The following is a 13,456-nucleotide window of genomic DNA, read 5'->3' on the forward strand; positions in this document are numbered from 1 at the left end:
TGAGAGACGTGGAAGGGAGAGAAGGTGATCAAAGAGAGGAATGAGAGAGAGGATGGAAGAAAGAAAAGAGATGATGATGGGTGGTCGTAGTCGAGTTTCAGGCCAGTTCAGGCACGGACAGGCATTCAATCTGGCAGTGGCGACCGGCACGGCTCAGCGCTGGCTTGCATTTCACCAAAACGAAACCAATCCCCCCAGTGACGTCGTCGTCCAGTCTACCCCTCCGTGACTTGTGAAAAGGCTAGAACATCCACCTCTCACTCAGGTACCATCCAGGTACCTGTTGTTGTTTTCTGCCTCCTCCCGCTCATTGAGGATTGTTGTTATTGTCAACGACTCTCCCATTGTTTGTTTCTGCCCATCTCGGCCGGAGGAGGGTCTTTCAGTCGGGCAGCCCTTCCTCCACTCCAGGCTATTATTGTGAAACAAAGCCCCTCGGTGGGGGATGGGGCTCGGCTATTGGTGAGGCGAGAGCATTCCATGATAAAAGGCGTGTCACCATCCATCCAGCCGAGCCTTCTTGTCCTTCGGCTCATACGCTCTCAGCTCAGTGCGCATCCCAGCTGAACTGACATCATCGTCGGCACGAGTCACGAGTCAGTCAAAAAGTCTACCCAAACTACCCGCCATCATCCCCTGCCAGGTGGTCAAGAAGGAGGGAGATGGAAGCAGCATCCACGAAGAACCAACAACCTATGGCCGTCGACAAGGATAGAAGTAGACAAATCCTCGCTTATAGATAGAAGTGGTCCCTTCCCGGTGGCTGTTCCAGACTTGCATGCCTTGTGTTTTGCTCCCCGGCTTTTCCGTCCCCGCCCGTTCCGTGGTTCGAATCCCTTACTGCAGACACCAATCCATCCTACGTACATACTTCACATTACGTGATTTCGATATGCTATGCGGACACTAGAAGAGAACATTTACTTTGAAGTATATAAGCAAAACACACTGATCATATCATTGTAGATCTTCAAATGGATATCATCGCATCGCATTCAGAACCTCCATCTTGACATGCGGTCATGCAGTAGTGACCCGTCAATTCCTCGTAGCTCTCCCACATACATAATCAATGAAAACACTTATTGTACAGTACAAAACACATCCTGCCCTTTTTCTTTTGGTGAGCCCTTTCCCCGGGCAGAAACTCCAGATAAACAACAGGAAAAGAAAAAAGCTGATGAGGTATTCATGGCAGACAGGAGAAACATAATCAAACACGCTTGAGAACGCCATGCGAACCAACAACAGAATCGGTCGCATATGCAAGTGAGTAATCACAGATGAAACATCAACATGAACAAGAAGACAGTTGAAGAAAGGACGTCAAGGCAAGAGATGCATGGGGAGAAAATGAAAAGAAGAAAATGCAGGCGGCTCTCCGTAGCGTCTATCCACAACAGAACAGAGGAACACAAAAACGGGTGGATCGAGATTAAATCGTCCACAGAAAAGAATGCAACAAAGTCTATCTCGCAAGCGCAATTCGTCCAGCTCAAACGATGCGCAAATGGGGAAACTCCCATGTCGAAGGGGTATGCTGCAGGGAACCGCACAGCGGTCACCCTCAGGGCCGGTTATGCCCGCACACCAAGGTCGATTGGCCATGGATACGGGTCATGGTTGGAAAGAAGGAGAAGGAAAACGAGAAGGTGAAGAACAAGAAAGACGTCTCAGTTCTCTCATCAGACTCGTGGTGGCATGGCATCGTAAGAGGATTTCTCCCGCTGGGCCTGGCTGGTCGACCGCTGGTGGGCGTAAGTGGACGAAGCGGTGTTTCTCCGAGTCGACCAGCTGCTGCTCCCATCACTGTCCCGGTCGGCGGCCATCCCCGTGGGCATCTCCTCGGAGTGGGTGCGGTGCGTCCGGATATGCTGCTTCATGTTGTCCTTGCGGGTGAACGCCTTGTTGCAGATCGGGCAATGGACGCTCTTCTCCCCGGTGTGCTTCTTGCCGTGGCGGGCGGCATGGCCCGAGGTGGTGAAGGTTGCGGTGCAGCCATGGCTGGCAGCAAAAGGGCAAGGGTACTTGTTCTTCCGCACGCCCGATTTCGCAGCCATGCTTTCCTTGGTCGTGCTTCCGATCGACGGCTGCGGGGACGGAGGCTCGACCACCGAGCTCCCACTAACCCGCTTCTCTGCCATGGGCCGGTAGCCATGAGGTTCTTGCCGACTAAGGTGATAATGCGATCGAACGCTGGCGCCGCTGCTCATATAGTCGTAGGAACAGTCGGAAGAACCGGGAGACGTGGGCTGCGGGGGTTCAGACACGGGTTCGTAAGGATGGCGTGCCAAAGCGGGGGATACCGATGGGGAGTTCGTATAGGCATGGTGGTGATGGGCGTGATAGCGGAAATCAGGGGTTAACGTCCTTGTCGTCGTTGGTTGCGGCTCATAGTGGTAAGAGGAATATGAAGAGGTGGAGTTTTGTCGAGAGATTCCCGGCGCAGACCGCACAGTAAAGGCCGGGTTGTCGTCGTTGTTCAGGATCGACACAAAGCTTGCTTGACAACTAGCCATCTTGTCCACAATATGCAAGCGATCTGTTCGAGTCATGATTAGTTCTGAGTTCAGCCCCTCTGTCATCAATCGCGTTGTCGTTCTTATCTAAGCTATCTATCTGTGCTTCGGAGGTCCGGCTCCCGTCGACCATGTATCTCCGCGACTCGTCCAGCAGACCAACAACCCTCGGTTAAGAGAGCCAACCCCCAAGGAATGGAGACCATATGAAGAAAGCAAGTTCGGGGAGGTGAGAGATTGAAAGTACGTACCGAGTTAGTAAGGAGAATGTTGCCTTGTCGGAATCAGTTCGTGTAACGAGGACCCCCTCGATCTGTTGAAAAGACCCCTGGAGAGCGCTAGGATGGAAGATGCAATACACCCAGTTAGCTCGTTGCTGGGTTGCCCGTCTCTTGTCGGATAGGAGAAATTCAGCTGTTCCCCACGGATGTGACTGAGACAACGAGACAATCACCCGATGTCGATCACTTCGAGGGCTGTCGATGCGCGGGGTCCACCGGCTGCTGGAGTAGGGCAAATAAAACAGTAATTGCAATTCAGCCCGGTCGGTTTGGCAGGGCTCGGAGATAATCCCAACAGGCGCGGATAATGACGATTTGACCCTTGAGACACACCCACCAAAACAATTTGCCTTGCGAAACGGTGGTTGATGTTCGGTCTGTGGTCTCAACGTGGTTGGATGTAGATACAGGAGGGCGATAAGAGCGGATAGAGGAGGATCGGCCGAAAGTGGGAAGGTTGCAGAGCAATGAAGGATAGACAAGGCCTGAAATGTCGCAGGACGAGAGGGAGAGGAGTAGGATGCGGAAGGAAGGTAGTATGGGAGTATGGGAGTTGAGGTTTAGTGTGAGTCGCTGATATCAAATTTGGAAATTAGGGAAAGGAGGTCGAATGAGACGGGCAGACCAGGAATATTAAAAGGCGAGAGAGCGAGAAGGGGTGGGAGGAGAAGTGGAGGGTGGGCACAAGAGGTGACGAACGGTCGAACCAGCGACTTTCGTCTTTTCGTCGCAGTAAAAGAAGCATCTTGAAACCCGTCCAGGGTCTCTCCAGAAGCTCTGGCCATGTCCAGAGTCCGTCAGTTGAGTTAACTCACTAGTGGACTAGCTCATAGTGGGTGGGAAATGGAATAATGGATAATGGATTCATGGATAATGTCCACGACGCTAGTTCGTCGGGGTGGAGTACAAAATAGGCATCATCATTTATGGTAACTGTTATGGGATAAAAAAAATAAAAAAAAATAATACATTAAAAGCCAAGAATTACAAAAAAGAAGGCAGAAAAAAAAAAGACGGAAAGGAAAAGGGAACAAAAAGAATTCTCGGTTTGGTTCGTTGGGTGAGCCAGAGAGCCAGAGAGCCAGAGAAGAGAAACGGACTCTTGGGAAGACCCTAACTGGAGAACAGCCACAGGGTCTATGCCAATAGAGTCCTCCCGCTTCTTGAGCCGACCAGATTAGATGGGGTTTAATTTCCCATTTGTCTCTCCTTGTTCTTTGCTTTCTTCTTGTCTTTCTATGCTGCCTCCATGGTCCGTACTCAGTACGAGCACAAGAGAAAAATCAGGTCTCAGTCCGGATATGCAAGTTCCCATTCGTTCATGATTTCTTTCGTTTCCTTTCCTTTTCCTTTCCTCATTGCCCCTCCGATAAAGCCGAAGTGCATAGTCATTTCGGCACTAGTTCTACCCGCTGTCCGCACAACCCCCTTAGTCAGTCAGTCAGTCATCCAACCCCAGCCCCAACCCCAAGAAAAAGGTTTCGTTCTTCTCAACAGCCACGCGGATGGAACCAGTCGAAGTGGGTGTAGTGTGGTGGTGGTGTGGTGTGGCTCGGCTCCTGTCATCGTAATGATACTGGTAATAATAGTAAGAGGTAAAACATTAGGAACGGGGCTTGTTTTCCCATTGCTGCATTGGGATCTTGTAACGACTAAAGGACGACTACTCAAGCTTAGCTCCGAGGTGACCTCGTCATCCAGAGGGGGCAGGCCGTCAGCTAAAAAAGGGCCGATGGCCCCCTTTCAGGGCCCAATAGCCCCTCTTCTTCCCACCGAGGCTTGGATCTAAACTACCTAGATCCCTGGCTGGTACGTGTCCCTGTCGTCAGCTAAACGGGCGGAGGAGAGAGAGCAGTGGTAACTTGTAAGCGCATTGCTCCTGCACTGTGTCAGCCATCGTGTCAATCGGCTGTGGTTCACAATCATATCGAGTACACAAGTAGTGAAGAATGCCAAAGATGAAGACGGCTGAATGTCTACCGACATTATTTGAGAGTGTGTGGAACTCAATTGCTAAGCAAAACACGACAATCAGACGCAAGAATAATGAATGGATGTCTCGGCCGCTGTTGTCAGTTCTGGCTATCGGCACTAAGACCAGCCAGATGCAAACATAAACTTTCGAGGGTTCCCGAGTAATGCATGGTATTGATTGGTATTTGGGTATCGATCGTCTTCCGAGTGGCAACCAAACCACAACCTGCTTGTCAAGATCAATCCCGATGATTAAGCAGCCAGCCGGTGGTCAACCCGTTGCCTTGTTGCCCCTGTTGCCCTAGCCCGTCACCCTCGACGAGCACTTTCTCTCCGAGAATGAGGTACGGGGTGTATAGGTTAAGAGTAAACGTGTATACACAACTATCAAAATCCGCTCAAATAGCCACACGGTGCCCTGCTCAGGTTTCCGACTGGAAGCAAATGCCGTAGATCGTTGCCTGCCGTGGCCAAATATCAATCGCTCCGTCCTCCGTCCTTCTCCTGCTCCTCCTCACCCCCTGGTCGCCATCCCCAGAAGGAGGCTTACGGACAAGCTTTTAGCCACGCTGTACTGGAATCTGATGGGACGAAATGGGTGGGTTTGGACTGGGTATCTGACGCTAGTCACGGCACTAGTATCACGTCCAGTGCCTTGATTGGTGACAATGGGGCAGATCAATCTGGATCAAACCCTCAAACTGTTCTTTCCCCCTCGAGTACTCCGGACAGAGGGAGAGAGAAAAAAAAATTAAACAAGCGCTTACGACACATCCTGATACTTTTTTTTTCTCCGAGAGCACACGGTGTCAGAGTTCCAAAGATCTGAGCTGATTTTCTTCACCTCCGGGATCGTCTCAAATCTCCCTTTGTGGTACTCTTCTCCGACCCCGATCGGAGGTCGGAGGTTAAACCTTGAGATGAAACTCTCGGACGATTGAACTCTATGGGAAAGTGTTTGAAACTCGGTAAATTGTCCGCATGGTGTGGACAGAGAGATAGAGGCGGAGACTGAGAACTGAGAAAGAGAAGAGAGGTTCAATCTGTGTGGTTCTCTGGTTCTCAGAAGAACGGATTTAGTAAGTACGCGTATCAATAGATAGCCCATTCATTTTAAATTTTCCCTTCCCTTTCGCTTTCCCATCTTTCCCAAGCTCCAAAGAAATTATACCGACGTTCTGGAAAAGCGCCCCACCCAGAACCGAAAATAGCTTCGATTTCAATAGTAGCGGCGGCGAGGCACACACAGTTTCTGTCGGGCTTTTTTGTCTACCAATAATAGCGCCAGAGGACAAGTCGTCGCTTACTGTGAGCTTCTGTAGTCATCCCACACGCCAACTTAATGGTTTCTTGACCCCTCCTCGGCTTGCTGACTCCTGCTAGTGAGCAGATGACAGCGTTCAACGGCTGTAAACCATGCATATTTCCTCTCATATCATCTGACTATTGTGTCTCAATCAACATACCTATAATGCATTCACTATGGAAATATGACTTCATCATGACAAGTAATGTCCTTCCATCTCGGGTGCCGGATTGCCTGATCGCCCCTGTCAGTCAAGTCAAGAAGGAAATCATGTACCACCCACGAACAATCCAGGGCCCCTCTGCCCCCCTTCCTCTTTCAAATCTCCCTCACAAAATGAATCTCCCTCGCAGTTCCATAACGCTAAAAATGCTAAACCGAGCTTGGCTTCCTGGCTAAACACGAACTTTGGTCAATCATGGTTAATCCATGCATACGTGTACTCTGGCTAACCGTCGCCGGAGCCCCATCCTGCCGGGGCTCCGACGCGCCATGCGCTGGTTCCCCCTTCCCCAATCACAGCCGGCTGCTGCATCACTTTGAGAGCGCTACTGTCCTATTTCCCTGCTGTTTGTTGTGCCTGCAAGGCATTCGATGGAGATAATGTCTCGGGGGAGTGCTGACTAGTGTAGCCGGAAACCTACCTCCCAATAGCCCATCATGTTATATACCCTACACACTACTCGGGCAGATTCCATGCCTCCAGACATGCTTGGCCCCCTTGGACCCTGAATCAACCAGCACTGATAGTGGTGGTGGTGGTGGTGGTGGTTGATCGTCTCAGCCCTCACTTGCGTTCCTCCATCTATACGATCTACGTACTACGTAGTTCATCCCGAGGCAAAGACTAAGGAACTGTGGAAACCCCCCTCGGTTCTTGATCCATCAGACGCGTCAGAGGATCGGATATAACGTCAAGAAATAGTAGTCCGCCCCTCTCTCTTGCCCTTCGCTAACTCCCCCCGGGCCCGCAACTAATCTCCTCGCCAGGGCCCTGGGGGATCATCATTGGCCAGACCCCAAGGGGAATCAGAAATGTTGATGCCTAGGGACTCGATTGATGACAATGAGAATTTGTGCTGTGCGATCGCGGGGACAGGTGACGCAAAACGGCCACCCTCATGGTTTAATGTACTTCCGCTGTGGGTAGAGTGAATATACGGTGCCTGTATGTACTCAGTACAGCCCGAGGGCAAACTCCGACAATCTGTCTTCCGAAATAAAGCCTTTCCCATCTTTATCCGGGGCGAACTTCGGAGGAAGTCAATGTGTGGTACTGTGCCCAGTGGCCATGATTCCATGCACTGAAGATCTTAGTCATCGAAATGTCATGTCAAAACAAGGGGAATAAGGGCTCCAAGGGCCACACAGCTTCCAATCTACGTAGGGTACAATACCCATTCTGCAGGGCCACGCAGCTTCTGACAGCAGCGGCTAGATTTCGAGGGATCGGACCCGGGCACCACAACACTAACTGCGATGCCAAGCATCTCGAGGAGAAGGGCTGTTCAATCAGAAACGTTGTGGATGTTTCTTTTGGTTTGCGATCTGACGCAGCCGCGTATACTGTTTGTCTAACCAGCTGTCGGGCTGGGAGTATACCGATGACTAAACTCCTCCCTCTGAACCTCTAACCCTGACCCTGAACCTGATTTTGCCGATGATGTCTCGGGAGTCGGGAGTGAGACATGGATAGCTTACTACTAGGTATAGTATATACGTAGTCATGCAGGCTCATCTCTTTGCTTCACAATTCTTTGATCTCAGCAATAATCGTCGAACGTTCACAATGAAAGACTAAAAGCAGTGGTAAGGTCTAACCTTATGAACTCCCATCCCGCAGGCTGAGGTGGCGTGGCTGAGCTAGCGCAGGGTATACGAGTCCCTACAGCACCAAGACTTTTTGGTATACACTATCTACGTACAGAATCTACTCGAGTGGCACTTGCCTATAGATACACCCTTACGAAAGAAAAGATCTAGGGTCAGGTTTTCCCCCTTCCCTCATCTGGAACCATAATCAAAGACCAAGCCCACACACCATACCCACCAATCGCTTACAGCAAATAGCCGGGCAAAACCCAAGAAGCAAAAGAAAAGAAAACCCTCTCCATCATCGGCACTTAGTCATCCACCCGCTGCCGAGTCAACCGAGGCGCTGGACGGGAGTCGATCAGCCTCTTTTTGTTTTGCGTGCTGCTTGTCTCGTTTTCCTCGATGAACGATTGTCACTGGTGATAGTCTGGATGATATCTTTTCGCACCCGAGACTCCTTAATCCCCAGGCAAGACCCCAAGAAAGGAAAGAAAGCAAAGTTTTCCTCTTCGGACCCTCACATGATCAATGATGATCCTCGTGGAACAAGAAGGGAAGCAGAAGAAGATCTGCCAATATGTCTTGGCAGCAAACTAGCGGCCTGGTTGACTAAGCGGCAAGTGAGTAAGCTGGTAGGCCGAAAACCCTTCCCGGTCAAGAGTATTGGCTTCCCATGGACCTGATTTGTTCAACATGGAGATGTGCAGTCTGAAGAAACATGGTTCAGATCAGATCTTCACGAGATCATTCTGAAGACAGATGTCGCTCAAACCCTCCCTTAACTTTCTTTGCCTTAACCACTTTAGGATCTTTTTGTTTTCTTTATTTCGGTGATCGCAGCAACGGTGGTGCAGTGGTGCACCTCCCTCCCCTCCCTGATCTAGACTTAGACGTTCCGTAAGCGAGACCGCCAAGCCTGCTCTCGATTCCGGGTACGTACGTATGTGTATGTGCAACTGTGCAGAGTCGCACACTACTACAGTGACGACGACCCTGATTGACCCTAGAGACTATGCCGTGGGTAACTAATCCTGGCTATTCCCGCCCACGAGTTGAAACAGCCGCTGACTCAACAGCGGAGAATTACGTCTAGAGACATCGCCTCCGTATCTACATATAGTACTTGTATTGTAGCACATACGTACTGTACGACGCAAAATCCCATCACTGGTCCCTGGATCCGCGACCCATAGATTTTCCAAGTCCCGAGCCCCTGGACAGCCAAACCGGCACGGAAAGTTTGCGTGTGATATTTTACCCGGAAGGCATCCGTCCTGTCCTGTCCCAACTGTTCAAAAGCCTGGCTGGCACTGCAGCTAACTTTCTCGCTCGTTCAATTGCTTGCTTACCATTCCTATCTAGATTACGGAGTACTGTATCTTGGAACGAGGCTTCAATTCCATATTTCACCGGCAAATTGACTTTACACCCACTCCCAAAGAAAAAAGGAACACAGAGATCAATATTTTTTTCCCACCCGTCGGCCAGTCGACGAATCATCTTCTTGAATAACCCGGTTTGCCCCACAGATAAACAATAATAAACACCGAAGGGGAAAAAAAAAACAGTGGGACAAGTGCCGAGAAACAGAGACAAAAAGGGCAGGGCCAGAGAGAGAAGGAAGCCCTATGGACCCTTAAAATTCCCAAGTTCAATTTCTGGCTACGGTGCTACCCCGAACTAGCACGGAGCCAAGCCTCTACATATTAAAGCCCACTGCACTAACGATGCGGTCGGAGGGGGGACCAGGGGCGATGTGGTCTCTAGTGTACGGAACGGTAAGTCATAATACGTGATGGGGGTTTTTTTTCCCTTCTTCTTTCTTGCTCGTGTCTTGGCTCGGGTCTAGCTCTTCCCTTCTGTCGGGATTTCCGGGGCAAGAGGGACGGACGCCATCAGACAATGTCTTTGCATGTGGGAAAAAACGGTATTTATAGGGTATGGGAGAGAAGTATCCGGGCTGAGACAATGATTCAGATCTAAGCGACGCGACCAGGTGTCCATGAGTCGTACGGCTCCAGTAAGATCAGAGGTTTGTTGCGAAGAGAAAGAGATAGTCAGCTATCTCCCATCTCGAATCGTCTCGGAGAACAGCAATCCCGTGCCCTAACAGCCACCACCTTACTAGAGTAGTTGCGCCGCAAAAGACGGAGAGGGGGGAAGGGGAAAGGACGCGTGTGCACCCCTCGGATTTAAGGTTAGCCTGACAAGCCACGAAACTGCAGGGTTTGGTGACGGCCCTTTTCTGCGCGCGTTCTCTCTTCGCATGCAGACAAAACAGCCGAGACGGAATGGGCAATAGTGATCACGAGGGTGTCTCGTGGTTGAAGGTTGTGATGATCATGAGAGACACTAACTGTAACAGTGAGGATGTAGTGCTATGTAGAATGAACTCATAGACAGACAGGTTAAGACTTGATGATTCGCAGATCGACGTCCATAGTATGTGCACAATCCAAGAGGTCGAGGGGGTCTAGCCAGATCAATCAACAACCCTACATTTTTACTCAAGTCGTCACAAATACCGGATCGGGAAAAGGGTGTTGGACTCGCCATGAGAGCGGGTGCGGTATGGACCTTACTGCGGCTTGGAGGTACACTGGTACAGTACTATGTATGTATGTAGGTGTTGACTGTTCAAGGAGAACTAGGAGGTAGATACACAGCGCATGGTCCCTCACCACGAAGGATAACTCCACCATCTTGACAATCAATGTCGACATGTTGGTTCGTTGGGGTTAGTCTCGTTCCCTTCGATAAGCACGGAAAACCTGCTACCAGATCGGTTGCGACACGGAGAAAGGAACAAGAATAGTGCCTGAAGTAATCATCGACCACAGACTCAGACTTGCTCCGACTAACTGACTACGAGTACGTGGTCTACAGTACACAGTACAGTCCGTACAACTACATCCTCACTCAGCAAAGCGAGAAGAGTCCTGTCCTCGGCCCTGAGATCTTCAGGGTCCGAAAAGAAAGTTTGGGAACCGTAGCTTGTCGGATTGATTACGTAGGCCCACTCAAACATTCCCCGAAGGGCCCGAACATGAATACGAGTGCGAGCTTTCATCCCAGCTCAGGGTCGTTCTGTTTTTTTTTTTTTTTCTTGTTCTTTTTGGCACCTTGGGGGATTGAATTTTTCCAGAATTTCGGACCCACGCATATACTTTCCTCCAGTCATGTCCCATTGGCTTCTTTCGCAAAATGGGTGGAATCACTAGTGCAGGGAAAATGGGCTTCGCTTGGCTTTTACCCTAGACTCTGCTAGTGTTTCTCACTAGGCTTGAGGGAGAAAGAGAGAGAGAGAGAGAGCGAAGAGGGAACTCGGTTCGGTCTAGCATGCAGTAAATTAGGTGATTTTGGAAAAGGGATTCTCTTTGAATGTTTTCTCTCTCCCATTCAAATGGCTGTGGTATTTTCCTTTTTGTCACTTGGGAGGGAAATATTCAAAACGATGTTCCCACCAGTGATTAGGAACCAAAGAAGTTGGGGTAAATAAGCCCCCGGTTATACAGCTGATCCTTTCCGATCATGTGGCCTGATATCATATCATTATCAACCTTCTTCCACCACTACGTACCGACTGCCCCCTTTACCTACCTTATCACACAGCACAGCAACAAACCCCCAAAATGCAATAAAAAAAAAATACCTGAGCAAAATCACAAGCCACTAGGATCAACTAAAATCCACAATTCACGCAGGGCTGCGTAAGCAGAGACGTCACTCAGTGGGGTCTGAGATTTGACATGCCGCGCGGTGGAAAACTAGATTCGTTTCCCCCTCCCCCTTCTGCTTTGCTGGAAGATACCGAGTAAAATAATACACTTGGGGTTTGGTGTTCTTGCCGGAGACTAGCCCCGAAAATGCCTAACCTGGGTTCACTAGTGAGAGGAGGGTGGTCAGGGCGAGCGAATCTTTGGTTGGTGTATGCCCTCTGCCTTCGCTCTAGTCTAGACTACTTACTAGTAACTTAGATGAGGTGTGAGGGCCCATGCTGCTTGATGGGAACATCATGTGGGTTTGACAGTAAGTAGGTAATGCTATCGGAAAACACGAAGAGATCACTTGAATAAGGAATTATGTCCGTTTCCTGGTGTGAGTGACACACGTAAGCTGCACCTAAATGGAGAAGCCTTTGCGTTGAGAACACAGCCCTGAATATGGGGTCAATTGTTATGGATGACGAGGAACAAACATGGGAGAAAGGGGGCCGGCGCCGAGAATACCAATAATGTCGACGCCGACGACGACGACGACAACAACAACAACAACAACAACATCACCACATCAACAAAGAGGACGACGACGACAACGACGACGACGACAGAGCTTGTCTCCATTTCAGGGACCGCCATTAGACTACCGACGAAACGCTCTCACAGCCGCAGATGATGAGATTGGTATCATATCTAGCGCCAGTTTGCGTAATTCTTGTTTCCCTTGCCCTCCCCCCTCAGCATTGCCGCTTTGATTCGCCATGGTGAAGGCCCTGTACTGTATCTTTCTCTCTTGATTGCTCTTATCTTGGTTCCTTCGTCTCGCTGAGCGAAAGGTAAGCCGCATAATCTCTCTCGCCTGGGGCTGTCACAATCGATCGAGAAATGCCCTTTTGATCATGGCAGTTTACGTGGACGCCTACGAATGAGTGGAACTCCAATTTGCGGCCGATAATTAGGCTGGTGGGGGTAATTCGGATGGAAGAACAAGATTATTTGGCGCCGACTACGGAGTTGACCTAGCACTAGATCGAGCAGATTTACGGGGACGCAGGGCGCTCCGTCGGATCGGTCTGTCGCTTTGCATGATGAGAGAGAAAGAGGAGAAACCGGCGGCTTCTTCTTCGTCTCATCATCCACCGCACCGTTCTTTCTGCCTGGATAGAAGTGCAATTTCGGGGCTCCTCGATCTTCTCCCTCCCCCCCCTCTCTCTCGGCCCCTGTTCAACTCTCAACGATATAAGGCTTTGTCAGGAGGAAGCACAGGGGCGCGGCCTACTTCGAAGCTAAAGCTAAGGTGGTCTCTGTCCGCCCCAGAGGGCTGGCTGATAACGAGGCGTGCTACCTCGGACAGCCCCCTCTCTCAACCGGGAAGTAAGTACGTACTGCCCTGCAGGAGGAAAGAGCCTACGTGTGCACTTGTGATGTCTCTCAGCTGTAGGGTCGACTCCTTGGGAGGCAAAATAGAAGTAACATAAGCTTTGCTGACTCGTAACATCCGCCGCCCCCCCCTCTCTTCCTGCAAGCAACATGTAGTTACAGTATGTATACATCCTGAGAAGACAAGAAGAATGTCACTCAATCAGCTACCGTAGCCCAACAACCCCCCCGGCGAGTGCGGAGAAAAAGGGTCTCGTGCGTCTAGGACGCCGCAGCAGCGTATCGAGACGGACTTGCGGCACGCAAAAGTAAACCTGCAGGGAAAATCATGCCTAGTCAGTGCTAGTTGAGTCGAGCACCTTACGACAGGACAATACAGACTTCATCCCGCCTGTGAGGATGACGACTTGGTTTCCAATATTGGGTAGATGAAAGACGCAAAAGCCCGCGCATGGCGTCGTC

At 50.3% G+C, this 13,456-nt stretch overlaps 2 protein-coding genes across 2 annotated transcripts; one reads left to right on the forward strand and one right to left on the reverse strand.

Moving 5' to 3' along the window:
* Nucleotides 1–1,382: 1,382 nt before the first annotated feature.
* On the reverse strand, nt 1,383–2,889 carry BO82DRAFT_7029 (C2H2-type zinc finger protein). The gene is made up of 2 exons (XM_025641479.1): nt 2,771–2,889; nt 1,383–2,542 (listed from the first exon to the last, which is right to left on the reverse strand). The coding sequence occupies exon 2, from the start codon at nt 2,517–2,519 to the stop codon at nt 1,686–1,688; it is 834 nt and encodes a 277-aa protein (XP_025497496.1). The 5' UTR covers nt 2,520–2,542; nt 2,771–2,889; the 3' UTR covers nt 1,383–1,685.
* Nucleotides 2,890–11,977: 9,088 nt separating this feature from the next.
* Nucleotides 11,978–12,290, forward strand: BO82DRAFT_397207 (uncharacterized protein; the record flags this gene model as incomplete). The annotated part of the gene is made up of 2 exons (XM_025638905.1): nt 11,978–11,983; nt 12,105–12,290. 2 exons carry the CDS (start codon nt 11,978–11,980, stop codon nt 12,288–12,290), a joined length of 192 nt encoding a protein of 63 aa, XP_025497497.1.
* Nucleotides 12,291–13,456: the final 1,166 nt, after the last annotated feature.

The sequence above is a fragment of the Aspergillus uvarum genome (assembly GCF_003184745.1).
Source record: "Aspergillus uvarum CBS 121591 unplaced genomic scaffold BO82scaffold_1, whole genome shotgun sequence".
Lineage (NCBI taxonomy): Eukaryota > Fungi > Ascomycota > Eurotiomycetes > Eurotiales > Aspergillaceae > Aspergillus > Aspergillus uvarum.